The sequence below is a fragment of the Odontomachus brunneus genome, unplaced genomic scaffold (genome assembly GCF_010583005.1).
Source record: "Odontomachus brunneus isolate Ranch 3 - 2012 unplaced genomic scaffold, Obru_v1 Obru_scaffold_007, whole genome shotgun sequence".
NCBI classification, from domain to species: Eukaryota; Metazoa; Arthropoda; class Insecta; order Hymenoptera; family Formicidae; genus Odontomachus; species Odontomachus brunneus.
In genome coordinates this window covers 2,370,061-2,386,264 of record NW_022639457.1, presented here as the reverse complement: position 1 = coordinate 2,386,264, position 16,204 = coordinate 2,370,061, and the positions used below count along the sequence as shown (strand labels likewise).

Sequence of the window (16,204 nt, the reverse complement as noted above, 5' to 3'; positions counted from 1 at the left end):
CCCCGGCACAGATAAGCCTAACCCCGCCCACTTGCTCGCTGCGCGGTCGTTCACCTCACTTTCACCAACAGTTCGTCAACGCGAGAGCGAGTGTCAGTATCGCACGTTGCGCAAATTTCGAGCGCGAACGAAAACATCGATCATGTTTCTTCCGTAGCGTGATTCGTAAAAAGTGAAAAGTTTCATGCGAAAATCTCCATATTATCACTGTTTGAAAAATTGCATAATCGTTAAAAATCGTCGATTTCACGTAAAACTTGTCGTTCTCCACGTTCCCGCTCTTATAAGAAAGTTACATGACCGCTAAACAGAAACCGCATGCTTAACACGTATTCGAACGCTGAGCACACGCTTTTATCCCAAGTTCTGTTTCTTATACGAGAGTCCCGTGTAAAGTTGTTTAACTTGAGAATCAGAAAGGCGAAGCCTTAGCGTTCGAATACGCGTCAAGAACACGATCCCTGATGCCAATGCCGCGGCTTTAAATGGCTATAATGCGCGTATAAGTCGCGACATGAAATAAAAGTAAGAGAGTCTTTTTAGCACTTAATTTGAAAAAAAATACGGTAAATACGATAACATGCGTAACACGCAACCACTTTCACTCACGATCAAATGGTTCACATTCCTTACGTAGTAACCGAAAAGAATTTATAAAAAAAAAAAAAACTACAATGTTCTTTCCGTGTAAAACACATGATGAGAACAAGTTGTAAAAAAAAAATAAATGAAATCTTCGAATTTTGAGGAAAAAAATGGAAATTGTGACGATTCGTTATTTCTTGAGAAATAATCACAATAATAAGCTATTTTCAAAATGAATAATAGTAACAGCAGAAAGTTACTTTAAAAACGTTTCTTACTTTGAAAAGTTACTTTGAAAACTTCCCTAATCCTGAGTTAATCTCCGCGTAATTACTTAATAAGGACACGAATATAACGAGCTACGGTTGGCCCAACGATTCCTTCTAAGGAAAAAGTTTGCGTAACGATTGGTATTATTAATCAAGGACCTAAGGTGAGAAGAGCGCCACGCAAGCGTGCGCGCACGCGTTTCTCGTTTTCTCGATTATCTCATACGATTTTGCAATGGCGCGAGGGCGGAAGCTCGTCGTCCGAGCGACCGATTCTGTCGACGTATCCTCGACATTGAATCGCGCGAGTCGAACGACGACGGTCGAAGGAAATTGAACGGTCGGAAGATTCCTTCGGACGAATCTGGCCTCGGATACCTATGCCCGTCTCGGATTTTGTCAGCTAATAATAGCCAGGCAGCGCATGCCGAAGAGCTACTATCTTTTCGGCGACGTGAGTTTGCTTGTTTTCCTCGGCACATGCCGGCGGCTATGAATAATTGTCCAATCTCTTGTAAATGCAGCCCGGTAGTCTCGCAAGTACGCAAAGAGAGCGATTCAATTTAGCTGGCGATGGCGGATGTGTCGCGACGCGAGATGTATAATCTACCGAAATATTAACACCCTTCGTCGCGAAAAGAGAAGAAAAAGAAAGAACACACGATCTCCCCGTGAAAGATGGATCTATTGAGAGAATCCATCGACGGACAAAAAAGATATGACAATGAAATATTACAATATTAATTATGACAATGAATAATTATTCGTTTATATATATTTTGTGCTAATTTGTGTTTTGTGTCGTAGATACTTTGAGTATATATTTTCACTTGGGTACATAACTTGGGCATATAACTTCGAATTCCATACATCAAACGAACACGTGGTCGTCTAATAGAATAGGATGCGGCGAAGTACCAAGTATATACAATCGAAATATCTGTGATAAAGATCGAATCAAAGTAACTAATTGTCGTGCAACCTGCATTAACGTAGCTCTGCGCATTAACGTAGCGCGTTGTCGAGCAATTAATTAAAAAATTTTAAGTTATCAAATTTATTAAATTTAAAGTTACATAACAAAAATCTAGAGTCAAAAAAAGATTGATCGTTCAATTGATTTGACCTGCCAGTTTGAGAGAAGTGCCCAATTTAACGGGATATAATTTTTTGCTCATTCTCTTGATTCTACTCTGTCGACCTGAACTTTTACGGGGGATACATGTGCGATGAAGGTTTCGTGAAATCGCGCGCTTAAACGTCTTGTTAACGAGATGTCTCGTAGGATGGCACACTGTGCGTACTGATCGTTTAGCTGTCGATCTAGCCCGCAAATCGCTCACCAGCCTACGCCACATAAATCAACGCCGTCGTCGATCGACGACCAATGTCACTGCCGCGAATAGCACGTAACGTGATGACAGGTGTCCGTGAATAAATAATTGATTATGTAATTGCTACCCTTATATAGAACTTCGAGCTGCGCCGCTCATTTCTGCTGCGCAAACATACAATTTTCGTTACCATCGTCGTCGCGATAACGACGGCTCAGAATAAACATACGACTGTTGCGTATATATTAATAGATAGTAGAAGAATTAATGATTAAGAATCGCGTGTGACAAACTCGACGAGCAAGTATATCTGTTTCGTTAAGATATAATAAAAGGAGATAAAGTTTAACGCAAAAACTACGCGAATGCGCGCTCATTCTCTTCCGTATGAAATATCGATCGATACATATATTTTGATCGATCGATACATATACGAATAAATTGGAAATTTCTACTTTTAAACTTTTACCACGCGATCATTACCAACCCAGCACGATATAAGGTTGTATTATATTCCGTGTAGGTGGCAGCAGGAAAAGGCGAGTGTGGATTGCGACCACTGAAATATATACTAGTTGCTTTCCAACAAGAGACACAAGTCGACACAAGTATCATCCTATCTTTGTTACTCATTAAATGTGGAATTATTACTGTTGAAAAACAGATGTTCTATAGGCTGCTATGAGGAATAATATGAAAAATATTGAAAATAAGGCTCGCCGAAAACAAGGAGACGACAAAAAGAAGCAACATGAGAAAACGTTCGATAAAAAAAAATATAGGTTGAAAAAGTACAGCAATAAGTATAAAAGTAAGTCTATTGCATTAGTGTGAAATTAGTTATGAAATTTAGGTGAGATCACATTCGTTAAAATTTATCGTTTACTCAATATTTATCCTGTTGCATTAGTTAATCAATGGGAAGAAAGAAGAAGAAAGGCCGTGATGCGTGAATTTCACAAGGAACTCAAGAGAAATCAACAGGATTCCACGCAAACCTTAACAGATTTAAGTGATACATCAAAGGACACAGATACAAGGTATGTAAAGGATTGATGCAAATTAGACTTTTTGCGATTAATCCTATAGTCATTATTGAATATACTTGTACTCTTTGATTTTATGTTTAATTTTATTTTCTACTGATTCCTTTCTCTTCACTGATTAACTGGTGAAAACAAGTAAATATTGATTAAGTAACTAGTTTAGTAAACTAAACTAGTATAATCTAACCTAAATGATACCTATGCAATTCATACCTATATTAAAAGTATATTAAGATCTCCCTCTTTCTCTCTCTTTCTATCTATGAAGAATATATTATATCTTTGTTAAGAATATATTTTTATCTTGAAAGCAGTAACTCAGAAAAGAAGAACTATGCCTTTTTTAAGGCCAAACAAGCCCATAAGTGTATAATGAAAGACAAGAAGGAGAAGATGGAAGAAATCAATCGTAAAAAGGAAGAAAGCAACGAAGCCTTAAAGAAATACAAAGAGAAGAAAATGCATACTTTCAGGGCATTATCGAAGAAAACTAAGAAAGGACAACCCGTCATGAAGGGCAGGATAGAGTTATTACTGGAAAAAATCCAGGAAAACTTAACGTGATCTATAATTGCTACTTAGAGAATATAATAATTTGTTTCTGCTATTTGGCTAAAATATGATGAAATCATAAAAATAAAAGAATAGTCACACATATTGTGCATTATGATATAGCCTAATATCATTAAAAAGAGAAAACATTTGTTTCTATAATAACTATGTATAAACATGTATAAAATACTTGAATTTTGTAGTTTCTTAAAAGTATTATTAAAGAAGCACGAGTCAAAACTTGTCTTACATCTATTGGAGAATGTTGAGTCTTAGGATACCCTGCATCAATGCATTGAATCAACAAGTAAAAGTATAACTATATATTGTGATATAGTTTAACATCAAAATCATTTTCATAACAATAATGAAACATATTTATTTCTGTAATGACTATATATAAACATACAGGATATCCAAGTGGTTTTGTAATCTCTTAAAACTATAAAATATAATAATTAATATAAAAATTAATATATATATTAATATATTAATATATTAATATATTAATATATTAATATATTGAAGATATAAGAATCAAGACTTATCTCATATTTATTGAAGAATGTTCTTGAATCTTAGAATATCCTGTATGAATGTATCAAATCAAAAAGTGAAAGAATGACTACATATTGTGATATAGTTTAACATCAGAATCATTTTCATAACAATAATGAAACATATTTGCTTCTGTAATGACTGTGTATAAACACATACAGGGCATATTTTCACTTGTTGATTCAATACATTGATACATGGTATCCTAAGACTCAAAAACATTCTCCAATAAATATGAGATGAATCTTGATTCTTATATCTTTAATAATAGTTTTAGGAGACTACAAAACCATTTGGATACCCTGTACATGGTTATACATAGTTATTACAGAAGCAAATATGTTTTATTATTGTTATGAAAATTATTTTGATGTTAACCTATATCGCAATATGTAGTCATTCTTTCACTTGTTGATTCGATACATTGATGCAGGGTATTCTAAGACTCAAGAATATTCTCCAATAAATGTAAGAATCTTGACTCGTGTATCTTTAATAATAGTTTTAGGAGATTATGAAACCATTTGGATACCCTGTATATGTTTATACATAGTTATTACAGAAGCAAATACATTTCATAACAATAATGAAATATATTCGCTTCTGTAAAAACTATGTATAATCACATACAGGGTATCCAAATGTAGTTTTGTAAAACTACTATTAAAGATGCACGAATCAAGATTTATCTCACATTTATTGGAGAATGTTCTTGAGTTTTAAGTTCTTGAGTTCTATCGAATCAACAAGTAAAAGGATGACTGCATATTGTGATACAGTTTAACATCAAAATCATTTTCACAACAATAATAAAACATATTTGTTTCTGTAATGACTATGTATAAGCACATATAGAATATCCGAGTGGTTTTGCAGTCTCCTAAAATTATTATTAAAGATATAAGAATCCAGATTCATCTCACATTTATTGGAGAATGTCCTTGAGCTTAGGACTCATTACATTATATCAATGTAGACTCCCCCTTCCTCCAATAATAATAAATAGAATTTTGTTTATCGTAAACTTAAAACTCAATCAATTTAATTTTTAATAGAACGTTATTCGTTATCTTGATATAAGATTGCGTTATTCGTCGTCTTGATATAAGATTTGCGAATCCCATACAGTCGAATAAAAAAAAAATCGCCATGTTTCATTTCAAACTTTTGCAATATATTTTTCTGATATCCACTTATATAACAATCTGGAATTATTTGACTGTAATTCGCGAATGCAACAAATGACTCGACAAATAAATATTACGGGCGCATTATTCTTTGCGGTCTCCATTTGATAAACACTTACCATTGATGATTTTCTTCCTCTTGACGAATTGGATGCGTAGATCCCTTTTGTGGCCAGTTTGGATCTGTTATGATATTGCGAATGGACGATACTTATCTCCGCATTCCCGGTGGCCCATCTCCCGAGATTCGATTTTGGCAACTCGTCTAATTTACGACGAACGAACGACAATCGCTTTTGACATTCCCGACGATGTTACACGCAGTATTCTTCAACGGATAAATACCGATAATTTGAATTTTGAGCCGCCATTATAGACGACACTTAGTTCAGTACTCCCGACAGACGGTTTCGCGAGATATTCACGTTTGGCAGCTATCACGACAATGTTCATCATGCTGCACATGTAACACTCACTTTTGATATTCCCGGCGAAGTGAAAATTATGCGCGAAACTCACCTCAGACGAGCCAACGTCGCAAGAAATACGGAACGACTCTTCCGAATTGCCGCGCCGCTAACCGTTCCAACTGAATGAATATCGCGCGGTTGAGATACTGAGATAAGAAGTTACAGACACGCTCAAAGAAAGATTATGATTGGCTAGACGATACTTGGTATCATTTGAAGCATGAAGTGGACCCCATTCTCGAAGTGTCTTATTGGATGCATATCTCACTTCCGTTACTCTCGACCAATCAGACGCGTCTTCTAACTAATGATTGGCTACTGACCAAATGTCCTTAACCAATCACAGGAAGAAGAAATGTCTATTATTCTCAAGTAGTACGTCTCAACGTTGAGTCAACCATCCTTTCTACTTCATGGACGTAAGAATACACGGACTTTTAAGTTTCTCCATTGAAATACAGGCCGCGATCCGTGTTACGCATATGCGCGCATTTATCTATAGTATACTGTAGGAAATGCGCGCTTCATGCGCAACTTGGAACGCAACCATATACTACTTGGAACGCGCGCTGCCTCTTGAGACGTGCGGGATGAGAGAGAGGTTCTTTGTTTCTTCTCTTATCCTTGTCTGGTTCATAGCATAGTCGAGATTGGACAGAATGTGATAAAATTCAAGTTAAAAGTTACAGATAATATGAAAAGCAGTGATCACTGAATGGCAATGACTTATCAACGAGTTTAAGATATAAAAAAATTTAAGATATAAAAAAAATATATTTTTTTTCTCATTTATTAGTATTCACTTATCGACTTTATTATTAAGAAAAACAAAGATGGTTCCTAATTCGGAGATTTAGCTTATGTTTAGAAATCAGCCGACTTAGCTTTTGGTTCAGGCTGTACTAGACAAAGACAGAGCGCTGTTCTAGACCTATAAGCATACTCTCTCTCATCCCGCAACACTCCCAGGTAGTATATATGGCTGCGTTCGGAAACGTCACCCAAGTGTACCCGTTGCGTTGGAGTGAGCAAGTACAAGAGTGAGATAAAAAGAGAGGGAGAGTATTCGAGTGACGTTTCCGAACGCAGCCAATTTCAGTGAGTTTCTCTCTGCTAATGAACACCTGACGTCATCTAGTGGCGTTGCAATAAACTCGTAAGCAAAGTTTGAGTATCGTTACCGTTTTTTTCATCTTTTTCCAATTTTAACTAATTTCATTTAAAAAATGTGTTTGAAGATGCTTGTATTGTAATCACGGAATATCCATTTGTTGTATTATAATATAATTGGAAACAAGTTAGTAGAAATATTAAAGTGAAAAAAAATAGCTGACTGCTGTGTCGGAAAAGTACGAAAGATTCAACAGTTTGCAAACGGAGCTAATGCTTCCTGCGCAAGAATCGAGACGAGACTCAGCGATCTTGATAACCTATTTATCTGACATAATAAACAGGAATTCTATCCGATGAAATCAGTTCATTATCGACCGATCGTTCTCAGTAATCTTTAACATAGTGTGATCTTTTCGTAGAAATGCAATCACGGTGCATTCACGATTCGATTGCCACGAGGCTTTCGTGTTCGGCGGCGGATCAATCGACGAGCGTTACCACCGCCATCGAAGTGAAGCTCGGCGACGAGAGACGAGAGAAAGAGAGAGAGGGAGCTTCGAAATACGAAAATGCACGCGGCAGCGCGTATCACGCGTGCGCGCTGGCATTTGACGTGCGGCCGTCGTCCGTCAGAGCTAGTCGACGGTTGCAAATGGCGACAGCCACGAAGTCTCTGGCACGGGCTCGCGAATAGTTCCACGCCTACCGTGCGCCCCGCGACCGAGCCGTGCGTGCAACGCAACCTCAGGTCAGATCGGTACGTACCATTGGCGAATTCGACGAGCTGCGTCGCGATCGAATGGGTACGCGCGGCGTAAAATTCAGCGGGAACACGACGCGACCTTCTCCGTCTCTCTCTCTCGCGCGCGCGACAGCGCGGCTCCGAAGAGGCGAACGAAAACGCATTCGTTCGTTCGTTCGTCCGTTCGTTTGTTCGTTCGTTGCCCGGAACGCTCTTCGCGGTCAATCGATAAGTCACGATCGTTGTCGCACGGCTCCTCGCCGTCCCTCGATCTCGCAAGGATCGCGCATGGATACACGGCAGCGGGCGCCGGGAGAGCGCCGCGCTGTCAAAAATCCGACGGATCGTGTCGGTTCCTCGTTGTATCGCGGCGACTTCCCGGACGTCGTTGCAGAGCTAACCGCGATCACGGACGGTTATCGTGAGGCACGTCTTGCGAGACACGTTCGCTCGCTCACGAGCGGAGTCGATCTTTTGCCCCCGTCCCGCCGGATGGCACACTTTCTGACAGTACGTCTGCGGTCAAAGGAGGAAAGAATACGCATGTAAATTGTTCGAACGAGAGATGTACGTGCGCGAAGGAGCACGATAAGAGTGGCCACGCGTCCCGCTCGCTCGGTCGTTGCGTCAGAGCAGCCGCTCGGCGGTGCGATGAAGCAAATGCCAATTACAGTAGATTCGCGTCGCGAGCACGCACGTCTCGAGATTGGAGGGGAATGAACGTCGAGCGTGTTTTCATTCTCGGTCTCTCTCGTTTTGCAGGTAGCTTTAAACAAAACGAGGCAAAATGCCAGCCGTCAGAGGAGATGGCATGCGTGGATTGGCGGTGTTCATATCGGATATCAGGAACTGTGAGTATCGGTACTTCGTGAGTCGGTATTTTGTGCTCGTACGTGCGCGTATAAGAATCTCCTTAATATCGTCTTAATAAACAGCATTGCGCGCATTTTTCTCATATTAATATAACGGATCTGCATTCTTGATTATGAGAAAGAGAGAGACATGTTTCATTCATTGTGTGATACCGTGCCATTGAAACTGGAATGGTATGCATTTAATGCAGAGAGGAGTAAGAGAAAGGGGGCGGAGTTCTGATATCGGCCTATCTTCCTGATAGAGCTGCTCTCAAACACCAATCTGTTGACACATTGGCATCATTAGTTGCAGGTTTATGAAAAACACATGCAAGCTTCCTCAGCACACTTTTATATATATGTTGATCAAATAGATTGATAAAATTTTGCATTTATTTATATTAATTAATCATGGCTTACTCTCTTCGTACCGTAGTTTTAATTTTTAATTTTGAACGACATGGAAGCACATTGGCCTTGATACTATGCCAGTTGGCATATTGCCATTATCTTTTATATATTACATCATATATTACTTATGATGTTATTACCGATCAATATTCATGTGAAAATATGTTGCATACAAAACTATCATACTAAAGAAAATACTGTTCCTCTTGTAAAGAAATCATCATTTTGTAATTTCGTGCAGATCGGCTAAGAACTCTTGTGTTCTCAGGTAAAAGTAAAGAGGCCGAAATCAAGAGAATTAATAAGGAATTAGCGAATATTCGCAGTAAATTTAAAGGAGACAAAACACTTGATGGATACCAGAAGAAGAAATATGTGTGTAAGCTGCTGTTTATTTTTCTCCTTGGCCACGACATCGATTTCGGGCATATGGAGGCCGTCAATTTGTTGTCGTCGAATAAGTATTCGGAAAAACAAATTGTAAGTAATAAATGTGCGAGTTTTTTATACCAAGCTTGATTAATGCGGTCCCATTCCCTGACCTTGTGACATTTGAAATTCTCGTTTTTTCAGGCGATATCATATATTAAATATTTGTTATTGTTAATTATTCGCGAAAAATCGCAAGTTCCTAGAATATCCAGCAATTACGATGCATGAATATACTCCCTTAAAAAAAAAACGATTTGGCTAAACTATGGTTGTCACAAAATGTTATCAAAGGAATGAAATCAGGGGGGGAGGGATAGTGTCTATGGCAGTCTATATTTTTCGCAGAGTTTTACAGAATAACTGTACAAGATTTGGCCCAGATTAGTCAAAAGGTTTAAGAGTCCATAGGGAATATAAACAGGTACTCTATTTCATATATACAGATGACGACAAAAAATTTCAAATGTGTGGGGAATGGGACTACATTTATGAAGCTTGATGTATATCTCAAGATCAAATATCATTCCCTCTATTTCAGGGTTACCTTTTCATATCGGTCTTGGTGAATACAAACAGTGACTTGATCAAGTTGATCATACAAAGCATAAAGAATGATCTCGCTTCGCGCAATCCAATTCACGTAAACTTGGCATTGCAGTGCATTGCTAATATCGGTAGTAAGGAGATGGCAGAGGCTTTCGGCAATGAAATCCCGAAACTACTTGTTTCAGGGTATGACATCATATATTCATTTGTAGATGATAACATTGTACATTAATTACGCTCACGGCTCACACAATAGATTCTGATTTAGAGTAACTAAGCTCGGACTTAATAACTAACGGACTGTTAAGCTGTAGAGTTCCAACTAAAATTTCGAACTTGTCCAGTTTCTTCTCCAATAGCGATATTTCGGTTGAAACTATATCACTCGATTGACCGTTAGTTTGATCGAAATTTAGTCGAAATCACCTTTAATCGATAAACGATATTTGTCGATCAGAGATACTATGGACGTTGTAAAGCAAAGCGCCGCGCTATGCCTGTTGCGGCTACTGCGAACTGCCCCTGACGTTGTACCCGGAGGCGAGTGGACGTCTCGCATAGTCCATTTGTTAAACGACCAACATTTGGGTGTCGTCACGGCCGCGGCGTCGCTCATAGATGCTCTTGTAAAGAGAAATCCTGAGGAATACAAAGGCTGCGTCAGTCTCGCAGTTTCAAGATTAAGTAGAGTACGTTATCAAATTATTGTCAATTGTATATCACGGTAAGAATGTTTTTTTCATGTTTCCTTCGCGATTGTTTCCTTGCAGATTGTCACATCGAGTTATACAGATCTGCAGGATTACACGTATTACTTTGTACCAGCTCCGTGGTTATCCGTTAAGTTGCTGCGTTTACTGCAGAACTATACGCCTCCAGGTATTTAATTTATATACAGAACGCACAATATGTCTCATAATATCTCGCAATGTTTACATGAGATTTGCATCTGTTCGCAGCCGAAGATCCGGGTGTAAGGGGCAGATTAAACGAGTGTCTAGAAACAATACTAAACAAAGCTCAAGAACCACCAAAGTCAAAGAAAGTGCAGCATTCAAACGCGAAGAACGCTGTGCTTTTCGAAGCCATTAGTTTAATTATCCACAACGATAGCGAGCCAAATCTCTTAGTACGTGCATGCAACCAACTCGGTCAGTTCTTGTCGAATCGCGAGACCAACTTGCGATATTTGGCGCTCGAGTCAATGTGCCATTTGGCCACTTCGGAATTCTCGCACGAAGCCGTGAAGAAACATCAAGAAGTGGTCATATTGTCAATGAAGATGGAGAAGGATGTCTCAGTGCGACAGCAAGCAGTGGACCTATTGTACGCCATGTGTGATAAGAGTAATGCTGAGGAAATAGTTCAGGAAATGTTAAACTACTTGGAAACTGCTGACTACTCGATCAGAGAAGAGATGGTCCTCAAGGTCGCGATTCTAGCCGAGAAATACGCGACTGATTACACCTGGTATGTTGATGTCATCCTAAATCTAATTAGGATAGCAGGTGATTATGTATCCGAGGAAGTCTGGTATCGAGTTATCCAAATCGTTATCAATCGAGACGACGTTCAAGGTTACGCCGCCAAAACCGTTTTTGAGGTAAAACACACTGCTTTTTTCTATTTACTAAAATCATTGGCTTCCTTATTTTTATGTGTATCGTGGTATTGTAGGCGCTGCAAGCACCCGCTTGTCATGAAAATATGGTTAAAGTCGGTGGTTACATCCTTGGAGAATTCGGTAATCTCATTGCCGGCGATCAACGGTCTTCTCCAGCTGTTCAATTTCAACTCTTACATTCCAAAGTGAGTACGTCGTTATTTGCAGAAAATTTGTATCAGCAAACACATATATGAATGTGACATAATAAATTCATATGTTTTTCACAGTATCACCTCTGCTCTCCTATGACTCGGGCATTGTTGCTTTCGACGTACATCAAGTTTGTGAATCTGTTCCCTGAAATTCGAAGTCAAATACAAGATGTCTTCAGGCAGCACAGTAATCTACGTAGCGCGGACGCCGAATTACAACAGAGAGCGTCAGAATACTTACAACTAAGTATCATCGCCTCGACCGATGTTCTGGTATTTGAGACAATATCCATTAAAAAGGAAGAATGCGACTTACATCCACAATTATGTTATCAATGTATTTATGTTTATCTTTGCAGGCTACCGTGTTGGAGGAGATGCCAGCGTTCCCTGAGAGGGAGTCCTCTATCCTTGCAGTCTTGAAGAAGAAGAAGCCGGGTCGAGTGCCAGAGAATGAAATTAGGGAGAGCAAGAGTCCAGCGCCAAATACCAATCATCACGCTGAAGCTCCCGCTGCTACAGCAACCGTGACTGTTAATAATACCTCTGCTGATCTGCTAGGATTGTCAACTCCACCCTCCTCTCAACCGACTAGCAACACAGGCGTATTGCTTGATGTTTTGGGAGATATTTACAATATGGCAAACAAAGTCGGTACTACTAACGGCGCCCAAAACACATATAATCCTAAAAAGTAAGTCGTACTGCATAGTAAAGAGATAAGGGATAGAAAAATGTTAACGCGTATATATCGATGAGTAGAGAAATGTAACACATTACTACTGTATTTTTCTTCTTTCCAGGTTTGTTTGTAAGAACAATGGTGTTCTGTTTGAGAATGATTTGATACAAATCGGTGTGAAATCTGAGTTTAGACAAAATCTCGGACGCGTCGGTCTTTTTTACGGGAACAAAACGCAGTTCGCATTACACAGTTTTCAACCGCAACTCTCTTGGACGGAAGAGAATCAGGCTAAGTTAGCTGTACAAGTGAAGCCGATCGATTCCGTATTGGAAGCTGGCGCACAGATCCAGCAGATGATCAACGCGGAATGTATTGACGATTACAGCGGTATGTCGACATTATTAATGATTTCCTGATATCTAATTTATTTTAATCTTTTCAATTGTATCTTATACGTGTCTTTTTTTTTACTGACAGATGCGCCGAGTATGCTTATCTCTTTCATGTACAATAATGTGCCACAAAAAATCACTATGAAGTTACCATTAACAATTAATAAGTTCTTCGAGCCGACGGAAATGAACGGGGAATCGTTCTTCGCAAGATGGAAAAATCTTGGCGGGTACGTGACACAATACGTTTGTTAACAAAAAATCGATTCAAGATACCGCCGGTTTTACATAGAATTGGTTTCCAGAGCGAATCAACAACGCTCGCAAAAGATCTTCAAGGCGCAACAACCGATGGATCTAACGCAAGTACGTACGAAATTGCAAGGTTTCGGGATGCAATTACTCGACGGCATTGACCCGAATCCCGATAACTTCGTTTGCGCCGGAATTGTTCATATGAGGGCGCAACAAGTAGGTTGCCTGTTGCGCCTAGAACCTAATAAACAAGCGCAGGTAAGCTCTCCTGGATTCTCGAATGTTCGCGACACTTGGTGCATTTTCATTCGGAATTCTTATTTTTGCAGATGTTCCGCTTAACGGTGCGCTCAAGTAAAGAATCTATGTCGGTAGAGATCTGTGACCTGCTGGTGGATCAATTTTAAGCGGCCTAGCAGGCGTGAATGTTGACAAGAAATAAATATCACGTCGTGAGGGGATACATTGTTACTATGGGAGGGTGTCATCTCGCGTCGATCGAAAAGATACTGAAGATTATTTGTTAAGAGATATTCGCGCGTTGTACCCAAGCTTACACTCACGACGCTCTTATGAGAACTATATCCTCGTATAGGTAGTTCCGTGTCACCGTGTATCAGTTCTGTCGAGGAAGGCATAAAGGTTTGAAAATCAGGATCACCGAAGTCGGTCACGTGCGGAAAGAACGAAGGACATAAAGTGGCTATGATAGACAGTATTATTGCATAATCGGGGATAGTAAAGGGGCGGATTTACTTCAACGGATCCGCGCATCTTATATTGCATGTTTACGTGAATAAGTGTGACGCGGGGAAAGAAAAGGAGAGAGAGAAGAAACTAGATACCTTAGCTGAGCATGTACGTACATTATAGAACCACTCGAGCCGCATTACAGAAACAAAGCATATATTTTTATTGGGTTTTACACGAGTTTCCTTCTTTATTATTACGATCGATACAATTCGTAATATCGGTAAGATACTGTCAGGTCGTCGAGGGTGAGACATCTCTTTGTACGTGAACGCCTCATTGTGAACATCTTCTCATAGCCTATGTTGTGATTTTCGTTCAGTTTCGCTAGTTGTATTAGCATTGATACTTCGCCATAAGATTGCCGCGTGAACGAGAGTAGATTTGGGCACAATGACAATAGTTGTATGATATTAGCTGTTTATCATAAATATCTTTATACATCCTGAGCTCGAAGTTCTATCCCAACACTTTCATGTTTTTCACATTTCAAAACTAACAAAAGAAATTATTGATAAACATCGATCCTAAAATTATCATTTTCTAAAATCAGCACTACATGTTTACATTTACGTGTTTAAGGTATTACTTCATAGCGAATGTTTGAAATGATAAGATATACACATTGACGTGTCGCGCGTATCAGTGATTGTACGATCAAATATTCCAGACTATTTTTTTTATGACATTGTATTTTGTATACGTTACTGTAATTTTTTGTTGTTGAATTCTGTGTCGAAATGTGGAAAAAAAGTATACTCTGAAATTGATTAATGTTATAATCGTAATCATTATAATATAATTTATTGATAATATTTATTATTTATATAGTTCACATGCTATAAATAAATATAACTGTATTTTAAAAAGCGATGACTGTAAGAGGTATGTTTAATGAAACTTTTGTTAGTTTTGAAGTGTAGGATACGTTTGTAAATTTTGTGATAGGACTTTGAACCCACTCTGTATATTTAATGGAGCTGCAAATTAATTATTGTATAATTAGTAGTTTATATTTAATTGCTCCCTGTCACGAACTTGAGTTTAAGAACAATTTTCTAGATTTCTATATCGTCGATGTTAATGTATGAGTCCATGGCTGATCATTCCCACATTTATGAAACAAAATTCCACGTAGAGTACGTTGTATACTCTCGATACATCGTTGATTGAAGTCTAAATGTTTACGAGTTAACGGTTTGTAACAGTAGAGATGCGTTTTATCGTCTCCAGAATCTTACGTAAGATGTATATTTCAGTAGAGTATCCTGTACAGGCAACATCGCGATGAAATCAATACGTTAAAACTTCGCGGAATGTGTTTTATAATATTAACGATGGAAAGAGCAGCTCTAAGTATGATTTAAATGTCGCTTTACAACGATCGGCGATGCGTCACCGATTTTGTGAGGCTTCACGTATAATTGTACATATGAAATTTGAATTAATTACAAATGGCTATAAACATTCACGATACACGCAGATTGCACTACTCGTAGTCATTACAAGCTCAAATTGTTTTCTTACTCATCACTTATGCTTTATTATTCAGGGAACTAAGATGTATATTTTTCATATTCGCGTATAATGTAAATCTATGTCTAATGACCCTATTATATTCCTCCTTCCCTTAGATTATGTATATTAGTCGTATTTTAATTAGTATGGGTCGAGAGAACACGGCGATATCAGTTTTTTACTTCTCGATTTACTGTGCATATTAAGATTTTGTTATTACTTTTCTTCCTCCTCCTCTTTTTTAAGATTCTACTCTATTTTATGATACAAGACGAGATGCCAATCATTTGGATATTTTATCGTTAGATATAAAATTGTAATCGTTGAATCATAAGCAATGTAAAGGAAAGCATGAGCGTTTTATATTTTTATCCCCTTCGTTTTATATTGAATAGTTAATATTTTAGAGAAACGTTTTGTGTAGATTGTATATGTTATTTATCTTATTCTAAACTCTCTGCATACCGCAATACGTTTTAATCGTCTTTTAATAGCGGTAACCGACGAGATCCAAATTGAGAATATAATCTGTAAATCGCAGTTAACGTAATAATTAGTCGACTGATGTTGTTGCAAACCTTCTGCCTCTACTAATATAAGTGTAATACAACTTTTACTCTGTCTATATCATGACTGTTTCCGTGAGCTATTTTTTTTTCTTCTTTTACGATATTACAATATCATTTC

At 38.3% G+C, this 16,204-nt stretch overlaps 2 protein-coding genes across 3 annotated transcripts; both read left to right on the top strand.

Moving 5' to 3' along the window:
- Positions 1 to 2,740: 2,740 nt before the first annotated feature.
- On the top strand, positions 2,741 to 4,026 carry LOC116853848 (thyroid transcription factor 1-associated protein 26 homolog). Of its 2 annotated transcripts, none has more exons than XM_032835126.1 (3): positions 2,741 to 2,999; positions 3,099 to 3,228; positions 3,549 to 4,026. In XM_032835126.1, exons 1-3 carry the CDS (start codon positions 2,870 to 2,872, stop codon positions 3,796 to 3,798), a joined length of 510 nt encoding a protein of 169 aa, XP_032691017.1. In that variant the 5' UTR covers positions 2,741 to 2,869; the 3' UTR covers positions 3,799 to 4,026. The 2 variants fall into 2 exon arrangements, with proteins under 2 accessions (XP_032691017.1, XP_032691016.1); XM_032835125.1 differs by having other exon boundaries at positions 2,760 to 2,999; positions 3,546 to 3,889.
- Positions 4,027 to 7,708: 3,682 nt separating this feature from the next.
- LOC116853943 (AP-2 complex subunit alpha) lies at positions 7,709 to 15,866 on the top strand. Its single transcript, XM_032835327.1, has 14 exons — positions 7,709 to 7,871; positions 8,619 to 8,707; positions 9,390 to 9,601; positions 10,092 to 10,285; positions 10,557 to 10,788; positions 10,870 to 10,978; positions 11,059 to 11,702; positions 11,777 to 11,908; positions 11,993 to 12,190; positions 12,277 to 12,611; positions 12,721 to 12,989; positions 13,080 to 13,224; positions 13,300 to 13,507; positions 13,579 to 15,866. The coding sequence occupies exons 2-14, from the start codon at positions 8,644 to 8,646 to the stop codon at positions 13,654 to 13,656; spliced, it is 2,820 nt and encodes a 939-aa protein (XP_032691218.1). The 5' UTR covers positions 7,709 to 7,871; positions 8,619 to 8,643; the 3' UTR covers positions 13,657 to 15,866.
- The last annotated feature ends 338 nt before the right edge of the window (positions 15,867 to 16,204 follow it).

Bases quoted from the DNA above. Each gene is read 5' to 3' on its own strand.
- LOC116853848 (XM_032835125.1), top strand. From the start codon at position 2,870: ATGAGGAATAATATGAAAAATATTGAAAATAAGGCTCGCCGAAAACAA. The intron at 3,000-3,098 runs GTAAGTCTATTG...CTGTTGCATTAG, and splicing joins GTACAGCAATAAGTATAAAA to TTAATCAATGGGAAGAAAGA. The intron at 3,229-3,545 runs GTATGTAAAGGA...TTATCTTGAAAG, and splicing joins TCAAAGGACACAGATACAAG to CAGTAACTCAGAAAAGAAGA.
- LOC116853943 (XM_032835327.1), top strand. From the start codon at position 8,644: ATGCCAGCCGTCAGAGGAGATGGCATGCGTGGATTGGCGGTGTTCATA. The intron at 10,286-10,556 runs GTATGACATCAT...TTTGTCGATCAG, and splicing joins CCGAAACTACTTGTTTCAGG to AGATACTATGGACGTTGTAA. The intron at 10,979-11,058 runs GTATTTAATTTA...ATCTGTTCGCAG, and splicing joins GCAGAACTATACGCCTCCAG to CCGAAGATCCGGGTGTAAGG.